Below are 17,833 nucleotides of genomic sequence, written 5' to 3'. Positions count from 1 at the left end.
AACTATCATATATCGAACTAATTAAAAAGTTTCTTCCCACAATTTCATATTTTATAATCCTTTGATTTAATATGTTAGTTTTTGAGGTTAGAGAGAGAGAGAGAGAGAGAGAGATATATATATATATATATATATATATATATATATATATATATATATATATATATATATATATATATATATATGCACACGTTTTCGATTAATGTTTTAAAACAAAAAATACATTAAAATTATAGCCTTTAATTATATTTACCAAGTAACAGCATTATCCATGTAACATCGTTTATTTTTTCCAAACAGAAAAAAATAAAAAGAGTTCCATTCATGGTTTATTCATCTTTTCTCGACATTAAATTAAATGAGTAGATTTCTTGTGAATTGGTCTCACATATTTCGTGAGACAAGTCAACCATATTCATATTTACGATAAAAAAGTAATATATTTTTCATAGATAACCCAAATCAAAAAACATATCTCAGTAAATTGAATAATGAGAATTTCTCCCAATAGTTTTGTGTAAAATTATCGGATCTCGATTTTCTCGTGTCCAAAAGGTAGCAGAAGTTTTAAAATTTTTATTTTATTTTGATAATCCAAGTATTTGTTTGAGCACTCGTATGATTTTATAGTTAAATCATCACATGGAGTTTAAACTTTTATATATTTGATGAAAAATTCACACGGCTCCCACTATTCCAGAGTTGGCGGAAATAGCTCTTGATGAATTCCCTACGAACATTCTTCAAATCTCATTTCTTTAATCCTCCTAATCAGGTCCACGACTAGAAGATTTGTTCCTCTTTCAAATAGCACTATAATATTTGGAAGAAGTTTAACATTGGAGATTAAAAAATGAGATACGGCTCAACCAAAAAAACTTTGACGGAGGCCAAAATTTTGAGAGGACAATTTGGAGGAATTTCGAAAAACACAATGAGAGTGGAGGCTAGGGTTTTTAAAAAATTGTGAATGAGTTGTGTTTAACCCTAAGCCTAATACACACACACACACACATATATATATAAGCTTAGGACCCATTAATTAAATTAAATACTTAATGAGCTTAATCAATTAATTATTATAGTCCAACTAGTTTAATTAATTAATTAATCTTTTAAAGTCCAATTAAAAATCTTAATAATATGTATGTTGGTCTTGTACTCCTACAAGCCCATTATACATATTCACATTACATTTAATTTAAATCCCTTATAAATTCAACATTTGAATTTAATATTTAAATTATAAATTCAAATCTTTATCACCTGAAAAATTTAATATTTAATAAACTCAATTTTTGAGTTTAATAAATTAAATCATCAAATTTTATAAATTCAACACCTTGAATTTATTCTCTCCAAAATTCATAAATTCAACTTCTTGAATTTATTATATCATAAGTTCAACTCCTTGAATTTATTTTTCTCAAAATTTAATTATCATAAATTCAACTTCTTGAATTTACTATATCATAATTTAAATTTAACTCCTTGAATTTATTTTCTCAACGAAAACAAATGATCTAGTGCTTGTGTGATCCTCAATAGTTCAGGGATACAGCTAGCCATGAGTTCACAACTCCTTGTGATTCAAGACATAATCCTTTATTCGGGCTTACCCAATTTTGCCTCATTCTATGTATCAACAACTGATCATGAGAATGTCAGAAATCATATTTCTGATTAAACTCATCGAATCATTGTAAGAGCGTCTAGTAGCATCGCCCCATGATTTCCTAGGTATCACTGATAGTTCCTGCAATAACCAATCGGTTATGATTAATGTACAATACAGTCATTTCATCTCATATATCCCGATCGAATCTGCAATCATTGGTTCATCGAGGGTTGCATATTAATTCGATAACTATGTGATACATATAATAGTGACATCACGTGTACTATTGGAGAACTCATTCTCTAACATACATTTCATACTCTGACCAGAGATTCCATGCACTATTATTTAATCAGATCACATAGGATATCCACACTCGTAGGTGAGCGATGAATTCCCGACTACAATGCACTGGCTCCTACATGTGTCACAACTATACCCAATCTCGCCACCTGATGACTCTCCTGGAGTCGGTAAACGAGTCAAAGCACAGCCTAGGATATAGTCGCACTAGTGTTGTCCCGGGTCATAAGAACTAATGATGTACAATCATAACCACAGACTTATCCTCTCAATGAATGATAACCACTTGGAAAGTTCGAGGGAGAGTTGCTCGGTATAATCATCATATAACTATCGATCTGCATGTTTGGACATCTTCATGCCCTTACTAAGAAACGCGGTACCCAACATCACATATGCTAGTCTCGAGCTCAATCGACCTTTATCCATTTTTAGGCGGCTGAATCTACTAGGAATGAATTTAGGTAATACAATGTTTACAAATGAGTTTCATTATCGAATTACGATTCATTTGTATTAAAGTATAATCAAGGACTTTATCCATGCTGATTGTATGGATATACAGATAAAGTAAAACAAGACCATAAAAATTTAAATTATATTAAAATAAATATTGTTTATTACAATTGAATCAATAAATTCCCTAACCAACCGTTAGCTTGCAGGACATTTACTCTAACATATATATATATATATATATATATATATATATATATATATATATATATATATATATATAAATATATACTAAAAAGCGAGGAAAAAGAGGATTAAGCGTGAAGCTTGAAGAATTTTTTTACAAAAACTTGGGAAAAACAAATAAAATACAATCAAGCTCAAGATTTGTAGGTAAAAAAAAGCAAAAACTTGTGTGAGACGGTCTCACGGGTCGTATTTGTGAGACAGATCTCTTATTTGGGTCATCTATGAAAAAATATTATTTTTTATGCTAAGAGTATTACTTTTTATTGTGAATATGAGTAGGGTTGACCCGTCTCACGGATCACATGAGATTCACTCATAAAAAAATTAATGCACAATTATTATTATTTTCTATTAGATAAAAATTTAAGTTAAATTTTTTATTTGTTTTTGAAATTTAATTTATTATTATTTTCTACAAAAGTTAACTTTTAAAATTTGAATATCAATGATTGGATGATATAAAAATTTTAAGGTATTGTGATTTGTAGCTAGAACTTGTATATCTACTATGTGTTTATCTATTAAAATATGTCTATGATTAACTAATCGATTGATGACATAATCATAAAAAACGGCTAAATGTTAATTAATGGTTCCTTTTGAGACAAAAATTTGTTGAGACGGTCTCACATGTCGTATTTTGTGAGACATATCTCTTATTTTGTTTATCCATGAAAAAGTATTATTTTTTATGTTAAGAGTATTATTTTTTATTGTGAATATCATTTATCTGGATCATACATGAAATATATTATTTTTTATACTAAGAGTGTTACTTTTTATAGTGAATATCAGTAGAGTCGACTCGTTTCACATATAAAGGTTCGTGAGACCGACTCACAATAGACCTACTATCTTATTGATAGTGATTTTTTTAAAACAAAACATATTTATTTTTAGATTTTGCATCTTTATGTGTTTTTAGATTTAATCAATTGTCTGAATTGATATAATTAAAATTATCGTTCGTGGCTTCTTTTTTTTGGAATTCTGACTGACGTATAATTAATTAAATTTTATTGTATAAATATATTTAATTAATTTTTCATTTTTGAGGATAATAATACTAAAAAATAATAATTTATAAAAGCCAAAACAAAACAAACATTGGTCTGCAGAAACTGAATTATATTCTATATTGTTTGTTGCGTCTCTCTTTGCCGAATCCCCCTCTTCCTCTTCGTTTTGATCGATCATTTGAACTTTGAGGCCTGCAATCTCGGGATATACATACAATCCCATTTCATATATGCGAAGACACGAAGAGAACAGATTTTTATTGGTGTCAAGAGAAGAGAAATTGTTTAGAAATTAATGGCGTGTGCTGATTTTGAAAAGATTAACAATCATGCGGTTGAAATGCAAGAACCCAGTATTGATACGGATAAATTGAGCTATGAGATTTTCTCCATATTGGAGAGTAAGTTCTTGTTTGGCTGCGATGATCAGAAGTTTTGGGTTCCGAAGCAGATACCACCGGAGCAGCCGCAAAGACATGACGCCGTTGAAAATGGGGTGCAGTCTATGAAGAGCCATAGAGGGAAGATATGCATTCTCAGCATTGATGGAGGTGGGATGCAGAACATTCTATCGGGGAAAGCGCTGGCGTATTTGGAAACGGCATTGAAAAACCGGTCGGGGGATGCCAACGCCAGAGTCGCCGATTATTTCGACGTCGCCGCCGGCAGCGGTGTCGGTGGGATTTTCACAGCCATGCTATTCGGCACCAACGATCAGAAGCGGCCGATTTTCGAAGCCGACGAGACCTGGAAATTCCTCGCGGCCGAGGGCAACAAATTCTACCGCTCCGCGAAACCGCGCAACTCCAAGGGCAATATCTTCAGGCGTGTTTTCAGCAAAACCGGCGTCGCCGGTTCGGCCACTTCCGGCTTGGAGAAGGCCATGAGAGACGCGTTCAAGGATGAGAAAACCGGACGCAGCTTGACCTTGAAAGACACGCTGAAGCCGGTTTTGATTCCATGCTACGATCTCACCAGCACCGCGCCGTTTCTGTTCTCCAGAGCTGATGCTCTCGAAACAGACAGCTTCGACTTCAACCTCTGGGAGGTGTGTATGGCCACGTCATCCGAACCCGGGATATTCGACCCGGTTTTAATGAGATCGGTTGACGGGGCGACCCGTTGCGTGGCCGTGGACGGGGGGCTGGCTATGAACAACCCCACGGCGGCGGCAATAACGCACGTGCTACATAACAAACAGGAGTTCCCTTTCGTGAGGGGGGTTGAGGACGTCTTGGTACTTTCACTCGGAGCCGGCGAGCAGCTTCTGGCAGGCAGCTTCGACTACGAACAGGTCAAGAAATGGAAGGCAAAGGATTGGGCTCGGCCTCTTGCTCGCATTTCCGGCTCCGGCTCGGCGGAGCTAGTGGACCACGCCGTGGCAATGGCTTTCGGTCAGAGCCGTGTCAGTAATTACGTCCGCGTTCAGGTACGAAATTAACAACATTAAATTTAATGCAACAAAAGTCTTGGTTGGTAAGATCGGTCTCCCACCGAATGTCGTTGAATTTGGAGCTTTTTTATCTTTATATTCGATCTTTATCAGATTTACAATGATTTTATCTATTCTACGAGTCAAGAATTTTATTCAGTTGGATGAAAACTGAAATGTAAAATGATAATGGAGGGCAAATTTTTTGTCATTCATATATTTTATATTGGCCCACGTCTTCTTCTACCACCATCCTTCCATGAGAATTAATTAAAGGTTTAGGAACATGGATAATTCTATTAAGAAGGTAATATTTCTCTATGTTGTATTTGAGCTTTCAAATTACTTATGGGAATGATAAAACCAAATTTTATTAATAAGTTTCTGTTAGTTGTCCCACATCGGTTGGATAAAATACCTAAAAGTTGTATATATGGTCTTGAACAATCCTCCCCCTTGAGCTCGCTTTTGAGGTTGAGTTAGGTTCAAGTTCCAATCTTAGCATGGTGTCAAAGCTCAAGTTCTATCGTGTTATGTGTTGGACTGATCATAGTTGAAGTGTTTTAACGAGGTGTCATAGATTTTTGTAGGGAATTAGGTTCAACTAATCTATATAGAAAGAAGATGCTCCATTTTACAGTCACGCGGATAATTTTCCAAGCCTTCTTAAGTGCAGTTATTCCGGGTATTAAATGTTTCCTGTTGGCAAATATATTTTTCATTAATTCCTTTGTGGTCGGATAATCTTTAATACATTCTGTGTTTGAAAAGGGTAAAAAAATGCCTCGACTTAAAGTTTGACAGACTGTATCTAATTTGAGTTATCTTCTTGTAATTTTACAGCAAAGTCACATGTTATTTGACTGGCTTCTGTAAAATGTCCTTTCACAATATCAGAATGTTTATATACCTTTGTCTGTCAAATTTTATTGCGAGTTTTAAGATAATTGGGGAAGTCGGTGAAAAATCAGGAATCAAAATATTTTTTTGAGTTCACTTCCTACTCACAAAATCGTGGTACTATGTCATACAAAATTTGATATACTTCATGTGGAAATGTGATACACTTCATGTGGAAATATGGTACTAAAAAAGTACCCAAAGATTGAACACAAAAAAAAATGACGACTGAGGACTGAAGATCAATTTTCGAGAGGCCCTTGCTTCTTTTTTTTTTTGCCGTTCTTATATTGCACCTAAATTTGCTGATAACAGGAGTAGAGTGGGGTTTATTTCCTCATTTCCTTGTACTGTCCTGCCACCAGATTTTAGCTGTGCAAAATAATTTTGTTGGTCTTATTTGTTAAATCATTATCAGGTGTACAATACTCTATGTACATTTGAATGGCATGGTTTGGAATTGTCTGAACACAAATTATACTGTTGGAGCATATGGCGACTTAGGCTGCGTTTGGTTGGAAGGATAGGATAAACTAATGATTAGTATGTAAATGATAAAGAAAATGATTGTGATAGGATTGTAATATATGATGTAAAATAATATTATGTTTGGTAAGATTTTTAAGTGTAGGATAATTTTGAATTTTTTGATGAAAAGACGAAATTGCCCTTCCCCTTCGCGACGGCGACAGTGGCGGCCGGCGGAAATGGTCGACCGGAAAAGGTCAGCAGGTGAGACGGCCGGAAACGGCTGCCGGAACTTACCGACGGATTCTCAAAAACCGTCGCTCATAGCGACGGTTTTTGAGAAACCGTCGCCGATCTTGTTTTGAATTATTTTAATTACTAAAAATTAGACATTTAGCGACGTTTTTTAAACACACTGTCGCTAATTGCGACGTTTTCTAAACAAACCGTTGCTAATAGCGACGGTGTTTTGACAAACCTTTCTATACAAACCGTCGCTAATAGCGACGGTTTTTTGACAAACCGTCGCTAACCGCTGTCGGCCGGTGTTCGGCCGGTGGTCGGCAGTTCGTCGCTGGTCGGCCGGTGCTCGCCGCGGTCGGCGGTCCGTCAGTGGTTGGCCGGCGGCGGTCGGTGGCGGGAAATGGTGGTGAGTTTGAATTTAGGAGAAGGGTAAAATCGGAAAAATAGGAGGTATTAAGAGTGGGATAAATAATCCTAGGGGGTGAGGAGGTATTATTTTAACCTACCTAATATAACCTAATCATACCTAGGAGGGATAAGGTAGGTTTATTTAAAATTGAACCAAACACTTGATTGGGCCGGATAAATTAGTCTATCACTCCTAATCCCTCGAACCAAACGGGGTGTTAGGGAATAATCTAATAATAATGACAAGGATTTGATAATTAAATACCACTTGTTTTCTTGAATATAATCTTGAGATGGGAAATTGTGATAAATTATCTGATAAATACCTAAGCCTAATAACTTGCAGTTGACTGAGTTGGTTTTCATCAAGTGGCTCCATTTGTTAGTTGCTAGCTCTTAAGCATTGGTGTAAAGCACCCGACGCCTATAGCCCTTTTATTTTACATGGTTATTTTGCATCAAACACTTTTGTACTCAGGATCAAGGTTCTGTATGGGAATTTTGTGAAAGTTATTGGTTATTTTTTAATTTAGAAGGTCCCCGTTTTGGAATTTAAGCAGTATTTTTCAAATTACATCCCAGAGTGTTTGCTGATTTGCTAACAATTTTTTTGGTTTGTTACCAGTCGCAGGCTAATGGATCCAACATGAACCGATATGGTGCAGCTACCGATTCAGACGCTTGCCCGAGCAAAGTAAAAATGTTAATAGGAGCAGCTGATGACATGCTGAAGCAGAAAAACATTGAATCGATTCTCTTTAATGGGAAGAGGATAGGAGAAGAAAGCAATTTCGAGAAACTGGACTGGTTTGCCGAACAACTTGTGTTAGAACATCAGAGGAGGAGTTGTAGAATAGCTCCCACTGTTGCATTCAAGCAAGCTACCCCAAAACTTTCTTAAACAAAACTTTACTTATTTTGAAAATGGTGAGCTCGCTGCCTTTGATTACTTTGTTATTCTTTATTGCATTATTATTATTAAATGGTCACGTTACATTTTCTTTATTGCTTGCATTATTTTGTCTGATGATATCGACAAGGCCCCACTCAAAACATTTAAAGGGTATAATATAACTTCTTAATTATAATAACATTGCAAGAACTTGATGCCTGAGAGGAAGTGAGGAATGATTTTCCAAGAACCCAATTAGCTACTTTTATGAGTAAGCTAACTTGTGAATGTTTTGGCTCTAAAAATATGGTGGCAACCATTCTAATATCCTTAAGATTCACATACACAATTCACTTTTATTTAAAAAATGTAAGGATAATATATTTAAAAGTAAATATACACTAAACACCTTCGGTCTGAAATCTTTATTCCCGTCCTATGGCTGTCATGGCGTACTGAACTTATCGGTATGTTTCTGTTCTGTTCATGGTAACGACGTTATGATGAAAGCATGAACACATAGTCCTCAAATCCTCCCCATAAAAAAGTTCAAAACCGGTCCCATGTATGAGCATATAATTGGTACATAATTTGGTTCCTCTAATTTTTTGCCCCAATAAAATGACTTTTTAGATACAGATGTTCTGTTTCCAGTAGCTCCCTTGGCTTCTGTCTTGTCATTTTCTTTCAGAAACAACAATGCTTGCAACTACCTCTGGTTGTTGACATAATTTTAATTTTAATGTACTTGGAAAGATGAAAGATATTTATAGCCAAACAAAACAAAGAAGCCAAACAAAACAAAGAAGTATGTAGGGATAGAAAGCTTGACCATTTTGTCTGCTCACCGACACTGATCCTGGAGGAGAACGAGGGGTGTATCAGTCATCTCATCTAATTGGGTAGGTGCACTTGGGGACCTGTTCCACTTCCATCCATGAATGAGAGGGCCCTTTTATTTTCCACGATGAATCATGCCATGTTTGAATCTTTGATAAAGAGGTCACTCTTTTTATTACAAATTTATAGACGATGACACTTATTTGTAGTAACTTTTACTTTTGGTCCATTAAACCTCTGCATATTTTACCTTTTCTTGTGCATTATAGGACTCTAGGCTAAGCGGACCCTGATGAACTTTATTAATTTTTATGTTTCGAGGGGAAGCCCACCTCCTCCGTACACTGGGTTTTCCCTGCTCATATGTTCAAAACATTTACATATATGAGAATATAGAACTCTTTATAACTGAGTTGGATGAGTCACATTTCCTAACGAGTCATCTTTATCAGCTAGGACTAGGATTTTCCCTTCAATTCCATGATATGATTTATTGCACTTTGTTGGTTTTTATATATAAACAGAGAAAGAGAGACGGGAGACTCTTATCATGGACACTTATAGAGGAAGCTAGTAGTCTTTTGACTTTCACATACCAACTTTAAACCGGAAACAATGGAGAGTCAAAAGATGGTCTTTGTATATAAAGAAGAGAAAGTAAAACTTATTCCAAGCTTTGATGAAAGTGTAAAACAGCAACAGTACAATGTAGAATAAAATTTACTTGTGCTCACTATTATTACTATTGTTAAAATCAAATGGGAAGCCATGATTAGAGCACCAGATGTATGTTTTCTGTAGTTTTACAGGTTGTCTGCCCTACATTGTCATTTAAACCCTGCCGTATGTTTTATTCCTTACATCAATCTTAAATGAAATAAACATTCAATGGCGACATTTGTGTTTCATATCTACTAGTTATCAAAAAACAATCTGGGATAAAAAAGCATGCATCAGTCTGTCTAATTGGTTCAAATTTTAAGATGTTCAATCACTGTGTGTATTCAATTCGATGCAGGTAACTAAGCATGTTCAATCACTGTATGTATTCAATGCAGGTAACTAAAGATAGAGTGAACTTGGAAGGAAAAAAGAAACCAAGAAACAAGGATGTTGGAAGAAAGGCAAATATTGCAAGCTTTTACTTTTGGCAGGATTGGAGGAGAAGTAGTGAGTGAAGTGAAAAAGGAGTGTCAACTGTAAAAAAAAGTGTGGATTTTGGTTAGATTCCTTGCCTGCCATATTGCAAGTCATGGTGGAACATTAAAATTTGTCCATTGTGAAAATACCCTTCTCATTTCTTTTAATATTTTATTACTATTTTTTAAATCTTTTTTATGCCTGTATCAACACTGCAACATCATATCATCATGCAAAACTCTGAGATAATATCATAAACTTCATCTCACAATTGAACACACTCTTAATATTATTATTCTATTCTATTAACTCAAATTCAGATTGAAAAAAAGTACTAATCTATAAAAATTAGTTTTTTTGACTTTGATAGAAACCACACCATAGAAGTACAAATTGGTAGCTTTAAGCTTTATTATATATTTTCTAAAAACAAGTCACAAATAAAATGGAGAATTTAAAATATCATGCCAAGTGATTATCAGACTATATCTCAACATTAAACGATGGTTCTGAAAGTAATAGAGAATTATGAACAAACACTAGACAGTTTTTAGAGCAGGCAATTCTTAGATTTTAATGAGATAATTTAATTAGCAACAATAACAAGAATATATCTTTTGTGAGATGGTATCACGAATCTTTATCTGTGAAACGGGTCAACCTTACCGATATTCACAATAAAAAATAATACTCTTAGCATAAAAAGTAATATTTTTTCATGGATGACCTAAATAAGATATCCGTCTCACAAAATACGACTCGTGAGACTGTCTCACACAAGTTTTTGCCCGATAATAATATACAACACAAATAAATGCATACATACTTATAAATACATATGCGCGCGCCCGCGTGTGTACACTCTTTTAACACATATAATGACACAATTTTTTATTAAAATGATTTGCTTTTTCCCCCGATTGGCACCATCCAACTACTTACATATTCAAGTATTCTCCTTTCTTTGGCACTAAGGACGACTTTGTTTATGACATTTGGAGTAAAATATAACTTTGTTTAAATAGTTAGCATCGAATCTACTCTAGCATTATTCCTAATTCCACATTTCAAAAACATATATTTGACATAATTTAATCTTCAGATATTATGAATTCGCCTTTTCTCATTTATTCTATTTTTCTAGTTGAAGTTCGTTGTTGTAGACTCAAAAATAGTCATTATGAAGTATATTATAATAATATATAGATGATATTTAATTTAGTGGAAAAAGAAGTGTGAATGGTCGAATAATTTGTGTTAATGATTGGTGATTATGACTTTTCTTAAATAAATAAAAGTATCTTGTTCGTCCACTCCAATTATGCTATCTAGTTACTTTTAACAAACCTAAGGCCGACAAAATCAATGCATGGGAGGAAAAAGAAAGAAGAGATAAATAAAGCAAAAGGGCTTAAGGAATTTTTTGAAATAAGAAATTCTTAAGGATCCCAAATTAACTTTAAGCTACACATTAATATGGCTTATCGAACTACTCCATGATTTTGTTGGTCGAATTTTCCTATAGTATTTAATATACTTAATCTGGTGACGCATCATTATCGCATTCTTATAATAATAATTTATAAACAACATATTACTATGAAATCAATTGGATTAATTCGGGTTTGATTAAGATTTGATGAATTCGATCATGATGTATAATGTTATTTACACTTCACTTATTGTATAAACCAAATCGACCTATAAATGTGTGAAATCACTCTTATCATGAGTATATATTTGTTATTATTTTTCATAAAAATTCGATTCCACCTCTCATTTTACAAACCGTGTAAGTGTAACCATTCCATCCCCATTTTTGAATATCAACAAAAATAACTGAATAATAGCGAATATTGACTTTCAATATATTGTCAAACATTATTATTTTGTCAAAAAATTTGTAAAATGAAAGAACTAGTTGGCTCATGCATGTAATAGCTACAAAAGGAATGCCCGAAATTCGACGCCCCAAATAGCCGAAACGCAGATGAATTGCTACATAATCATCTGATATCAAAGAATCACTCAATGTCAAAACTAGACCCTAAAAAATAACATCATCAGAGCTAACCCATTCGACACAGGAATAACTGGTTGGCCACATATTATGTATTCTTAAGGACCAATTATTTGGTTCAAACTTTTCCTCTTCTGCTAAAAAGTAAGGACTAATAATTCTAAAGTTGCACCACAGCTACAAAGAAGGGTACATTTCGATAAGAAAAAATGTCAACAGATTAAAGAGGACATGGTTGCCGCTTAACCCAAAGAAGATACGAGATCCATCAAATTTAGACGTAGGAAGAAATTTTGTGTACCTGGAGGCGAATGAGTCACATTACTCATCGTCTTTATAAGGGTATTCCTCGGGAATTTGCTTCAGAAGCTTAACTTGCAGCTCAAATACATCATCCCCTCTAAGCATGTCACGTAGCCATGTGACCTCTGTTTTCATAGAAACCTGAAACAAGGGAAGAAACAACGAATTACATGATTTTGAAGTTTTACCATCAAGATAGTCATGGAGAGAATACTGATATTGCCTGACATTTTCCAGGCGTACAAGACCCGTTCAAAGTAACTAGACTAGACAACAAACTCCATGATAATATGAAAAAAGGGCATACTCGATCGTTACTGTTAAAGCACATGTCTGATAAGATGAATTTACCGTCTTCAATTTAACGACATTATGGTTACGACTTGATATGTGTGGTTTTTACGTATTTTATTGCATTAGTTTGTGTATGTTTGCATTGTGCATGCGTACATTTCATGTACATTTTGTCCGTTTTAGACTAAGCATATGCATTTGAACATTTCTCACTGGTGCGTGACAAATTTGAATGTAAAATGACCGGAAGACCGAAGTCGGAGCAAAAGGTGCAAAAATGGGCAGAAAGACTGGCGCCCGAGCGGTAGAAATTTACCGTCCGGGCCAAGAAGTGATTCACAAGCCAATTTACAGAACATGCGGCGCTCGGGCGGTAATATCCTACCGCCCGAGTGCGAGATTTGTCCTCCGAAGAAAAAATGTCCACAACATGTGGCGCTCGGGAGGTAATATTCTACGCCCTAGCGCGAATGCCGCATTCCCCTAGAGAAATTACAAAATATGTGGCGCTTGAGCGGTATTATTCTACCGCCCGACCGCCGCTTATTTTTGGAAATAATCCTTGGCCAATTCCTTACCTTATGTTGTGGATGAGGATGATATGGAAAGGGGAGTTGGACGTTTTTAGGGATTCAGACTTCATTGGAGTAGCCGCCACAAGCTTTGGAGAGAACTTTTGCGCTTGGAGTTGAAGATTCGAAGATTTCCGGGCGTCGTTCCTCGCAATTTTCGTCCCATCTAGTATTTCTAAACTTAGTTTTTATCTTTTAAACATTGCAGCTAAACTTAAATATTTGTTGGGATTTAAGGGGATCCTACCCCGAACTTTAATTTGAATTAATTCACATTTCGATTGTTGCGTTATTCTTGATTATACTATTGTTTTATCGTGTTGTTAGAGCGTAGCTAACTGTAACAACGTTTTTTATATTGCGAGTGAGTTCGAGAGAATAACTTGTGATAGAAACAAGTAGTATAATCCGTGGATTTACAATTTACATAGATATATGAAATTGGATACGCGCCGATAGTCATAGTCCGGTAGGGCGAAAACTAGGGAATTTCATATATCGACATGCGATTCACTCTTGATAAATAATTAAAGACATTTAATTACTTCACTGAGTAGAATTAGTTTCGCATAGCTCGAGAGAATGTGTTCAATTGAATAGGAAATCTTGTCGGAAGCATATAATCATTATCGAACGAATTAATTAATTAACGAAGGGTAGGTGAACTGATATTCCCAACAAATTCATTTCTCATTGAATTGTAATCAACCATTTTAGATATTATATCTCATTATTCTATTCTTGAATCATTTTATTTGCATATTTATTTGAGCATTGTAGTACTAAAGCAATCAATTAAATTTCGTTGCTAAAGATTTAATAACTGAAAATAATAATTGTTAAATACGGTCTTCAGTGAAACGATACTCGTACTCACGTACATTATACTATTACTTGACATCGTGCACTTGCGATTAATTTTGAGCACAAAACCATATTTTTATTAAGGATTCCACAGTGCAAGTTTTCCTCGTCACGACTCTTCCAATTTTAGCTTTATACTCTTAAACAATTGCTAAGAGGATTAATTATGTAAGTTATGACATGACCATGCCAAGAGGGTTGATATCCAAATTGATCATTTTAAATTTTTAAAAATTTATTCACACACACAACACACAAATTGAAACAAATCTGAGAAGATGATAATAGAGGCCGATGTGCTCACCATCTCAAGAGCTCCTCTGATTACTCCACTTAGAATATTGCAATAGTAAAGACCTTGACAGGTATCAGGAAGCTCAACAAAATCTACAAGTGGGTTATCCTCCAAAATTATACTGCAGGTTGTTCCCTCAACATCCCAGTTCGTGACAGATGCAGTGATACCCAGGAACATTTTAAATCCAACCTGTTCATAACAGGTTTTGAATATTGGATTCAATAAAACATTTTTTTTACAGCACTCAAATTCGTGCCATCTTTTCAAAGGGGGATTATATGTCAACTGGGCAGAGAAGTATGATGAATAGGTCAGCTGATGCATTGGCTTAGATAATAATCTTTCATCAGTAGCAGTCATCAATAATTTATTTAAAGATAAAAGCTAAAACCTAAATAGAGTCTACCTAGATCGAACCAATCATAAAATGACTGAGAAGCTATTCCTCACGAGTGATCATGATCAAATAAAAAGAGTGTGAAACACCTTTTATTTCATATTTCTTCGGGTGTTCCAACTATAAAAGCATTTTGTTCAGGTTACTTTAGGTGAACAAAACACCCATTTGGAATTAAACCAATGCTTTCTTCGTCTATTAAAAATGAAGTTCCAGAGTAGTCTAGAGTTGAGGGCAATTAGAAAAGCCTCAAACTTTCATTTTCCAAAGGCCTACCAGATGTATAACCCTGCATGCTTACCAAAATATTAAATTGAGCTACAATAGCACAATTGCATCATCAAAATTCATAAAGTTGATGTTCAAACTGCTTAATGCTCATTTCTCTTTACAAAAATAGCATGCTTCCAGTCGAGATCTTTCTCAAATTCTTAACTGTAGAACCAATTACAAATAACAGAAGCTCTATAAGTAAATTATTTCTGTCCAAGCAATTTGCGTTTCAAATTTTCCTGTTTAGTTCATGATTAAGTTTTGCATCTCAATCTTCCCACAACCATCAAGGCATCAACAAGTAACTATAAGACAATAATCCCTTCATAAAACCGCATCTTTCAGGAGGATCAATTCATGAATAGCCATAGAGAGCTGTAATATTTTAAATGTTCCAAACATTGAAGGACATCATCAAGACCAACAAAAAATAGGAAATTTGAATGGAACACAACAGTTTGTCAATGAAAGGTACAAAACTAGAGATGCAAAGACTCTAAAGAACCATAAAAATTCAGGGACATCCAACTATTAAGTAACCTCACCCTACTCGGGTTTCTTAAATATGCTTTTTAAAGGTGTCATGGGCATCATTATTAGAAGGCATGCACCTGGCTCATCCAGGCTATGGACACAGCCAGGCAAAGTCAGTGCACCCAAGACAGCCCATGGGCACAGCCTTTTCAAAAGCCGTGTGCTTTTGTCCGGCACAAATTACGCCTAAAGCGCTGTAAGGCGCGCTTCTTCGTGTTAAAATAATAATAACCAAATGGCCTAGTCCAACTGAATCCATGCTCAAAATCACCTAAAACGCTCCAGTGCATAAACCAGGAACACCTCAATTCTATCCCTCCTCCATTGTATGAAACATTAAACTAGCCTCCATTACATAAAACACTAAAATCCCAATTTCAAAATCATTCCAAGCACTACTCTCCCCTGCTTTCCCTTGCCATTAAAGATGTCAAGTTTTGAAACTTCTAAACCTTAGAAAGGATTCAACATGGAATTACATGAACATAAAAGAACCTAGCCTTGAACCTAAGAATCCATGGCTTTATCAATAAGGATGATTATTACAATATAAATGTAAAAGCTGAAAGATAAACAAAAATTCCGGAATTACTAAAGCAAATAATATAAATTATATGTTCCTAAAATTTTAGTGAAATAATAGAAATTTTAGCTACTACATGTTGAAATGTTGTAATTTAATCACATTTAAGTTATAGATTCTGGCAATACAATATCATGTTTAAAAAATTTCAGCACTCAAAGACACGCATAATCAATTGATTTCACCACTAAATCACAAAATTCATAAACCTGAGCAACTCTACTGCAAATTGCTAAAAATCTAAGTATCTAGTTACAAGGTGTATGCATCATTCAAGACTTTCCCTTTAACTGAAACATTGGTTTGCACCTTGCTGTGCCAAGGCTTGTAATCTTACTTAGCCTTGACAACTGCCATGGTTCAGGCTATGATGCTATTCCTGTAAGAACTAGGATGCTAGATAATAACTCCGCAAAGATTGGAAGAAAGTAAAAACAACATCATTAGTACTATAACGGGCAACAACAAAATACAAAATGCTATCTAGATCTTAAATTGGATAAAAACTACATCATTAGCACTAAAATAGGCAACATCATTATCTTGATTGATGAGAAACAAAGCAAAACCAGTTTTGACATAAGAGAAACAAAAATGCAATCCAAAGATAAAAGCTTTAAATCGTTAAAATTGTTCCACTGTTGTTGAAGTAAACAAAATAAAGAACCAGCAGAGAACAGGAAATAGAGAAGAAGTGGTGCTAGGTAGTAAAGACACGACCTTTGCAATGACTTCCGCTGTTTCCTTAAAATCGACGCACCTAGAAACATTTGATTTTGCAAGAAACTCATCAACTAGACGGAGTCCAATATTATAGCCCCTGCAACGCTTAAAACGGAAAACTTTTCAAAAAATGCAACCTAAAGTCAAACAAAATTTCAGAAAAATAAAATATCCAATTATCAACATAGTAGACTGGAGAATCGATCCTCTCAATAATAGGTGAAGAATCAGAACACATCAGAGATTCATTTACAAACATTTGATCGAGGTGCTTGTTAACCTCCTCAACCTCTTCCAGATCGGTGATCAGTTGGCGCACCATAGCACCGTATGTCATAGTGAAAAGCTCCGCATTCTGAGAACGTTACATAAAAATTAACACCAATATGAGTCCGCAGAACAAGATTTGAATGGTAAAAAATCCATAACTAGGATTCAAAAACAAAAGCAACCGAAACTGTTGGGGCTTGTTAACGATTAGTAAACCTACCACGCGTTCAACGCTAGCGAAAATGGCGTCGCCAGATTTAGGTGCCGAGGGGGCCATGGAAAGAGCTTCGGGTCGGAACGGTGAAACTCTTGTTACTCGCACTAGTAATCAAATGAGTTGCATGTTGTTGTTTCAAATGATTTAAAAAAAAAAAAATCAAAAAATGTGCTATTATTTTATTATCATATATTTATTTATTATTTGAATTTGATTTTTATTTATTTATTCTCAATATCTAAATTGTCTTGTATTTCTATATTATTATATAAAAAATCTGTCATGCAGTATTCCAGTGGACACCATCTTTCGTTCCTCGTATTACTCTGACACCCACATTTTTTTTTAAAAAAAATCACGACAACTTATTTTCAACATTATCTCTCTCAAATTGAACTATGATCATTCATTAATTTCTATCAATTATTATTAAATTAAATGTGAAATTAAACATTTAATAAAATAAAAATAATCTTGTATAAATTATGACTATAATTTTACGCATAGAATGTGTGTG

At 34.6% G+C, this 17,833-nt stretch overlaps 2 protein-coding genes across 5 annotated transcripts; one reads left to right on the top strand and one right to left on the bottom strand.

Moving 5' to 3' along the window:
• The first annotated feature begins 3,747 nt into the window (after positions 1-3,747).
• LOC140804304 (patatin-like protein 6) lies at positions 3,748-10,145 on the top strand. Its single transcript, XM_073160214.1, has 3 exons — positions 3,748-5,074; positions 7,722-8,023; positions 9,887-10,145. Exons 1-2 carry the CDS (start codon positions 3,941-3,943, stop codon positions 7,995-7,997), a joined length of 1,410 nt encoding a protein of 469 aa, XP_073016315.1. The 5' UTR covers positions 3,748-3,940; the 3' UTR covers positions 7,998-8,023; positions 9,887-10,145.
• On the bottom strand, positions 8,918-17,448 carry LOC140804305 (uncharacterized). 4 transcript variants are annotated; one of them, XM_073160217.1, is made up of 6 exons: positions 17,320-17,448; positions 17,087-17,184; positions 16,827-16,926; positions 14,326-14,508; positions 12,290-12,432; positions 8,918-9,183 (listed from the first exon to the last, which is right to left on the bottom strand). In XM_073160217.1, exons 1-5 carry the CDS (start codon positions 17,374-17,376, stop codon positions 12,310-12,312), a joined length of 561 nt encoding a protein of 186 aa, XP_073016318.1. In that variant the 5' UTR covers positions 17,377-17,448; the 3' UTR covers positions 8,918-9,183; positions 12,290-12,309. The 4 variants fall into 4 exon arrangements, with proteins under 4 accessions (XP_073016318.1, XP_073016320.1, XP_073016317.1 ...); XM_073160219.1 differs by lacking the exon at positions 8,918-9,183 and adding an exon at positions 11,907-11,978; XM_073160216.1 differs by lacking the exon at positions 8,918-9,183 and adding an exon at positions 12,110-12,165.
• Positions 17,449-17,833: the final 385 nt, after the last annotated feature.

This window comes from Primulina eburnea, chromosome 11, assembly GCF_022965805.1.
Source record: "Primulina eburnea isolate SZY01 chromosome 11, ASM2296580v1, whole genome shotgun sequence".
NCBI lineage: Eukaryota > Viridiplantae > Streptophyta > Magnoliopsida > Lamiales > Gesneriaceae > Primulina > Primulina eburnea.
The sequence above is the reverse complement of the archived record's forward strand: the minus strand, read 5'-3'. Positions and strand labels throughout refer to the sequence as shown.

What these genes read in the sequence shown, in the direction of transcription:
- LOC140804304 (XM_073160214.1), top strand. Translation starts at nt 3,941, where the DNA reads ATGGCGTGTGCTGATTTTGAAAAGATTAACAATCATGCGGTTGAAATG. An exon ending in GTAATTACGTCCGCGTTCAG is followed by an intron (nt 5,075 to 7,721) that starts GTACGAAATTAA and finishes GTTTGTTACCAG; the next exon opens with TCGCAGGCTAATGGATCCAA.
- LOC140804305 (XM_073160217.1), bottom strand. Translation starts at nt 17,376, where the DNA reads ATGGCCCCCTCGGCACCTAAATCTGGCGACGCCATTTTCGCTAGCGTT. An exon ending in TCGCTAGCGTTGAACGCGTG is followed by an intron (nt 17,185 to 17,319) that starts GTAGGTTTACTA and finishes TAACGTTCTCAG; the next exon opens with AATGCGGAGCTTTTCACTAT. An exon ending in AACAAGCACCTCGATCAAAT is followed by an intron (nt 16,927 to 17,086) that starts GTTTGTAAATGA and finishes TAAGCGTTGCAG; the next exon opens with GGGCTATAATATTGGACTCC.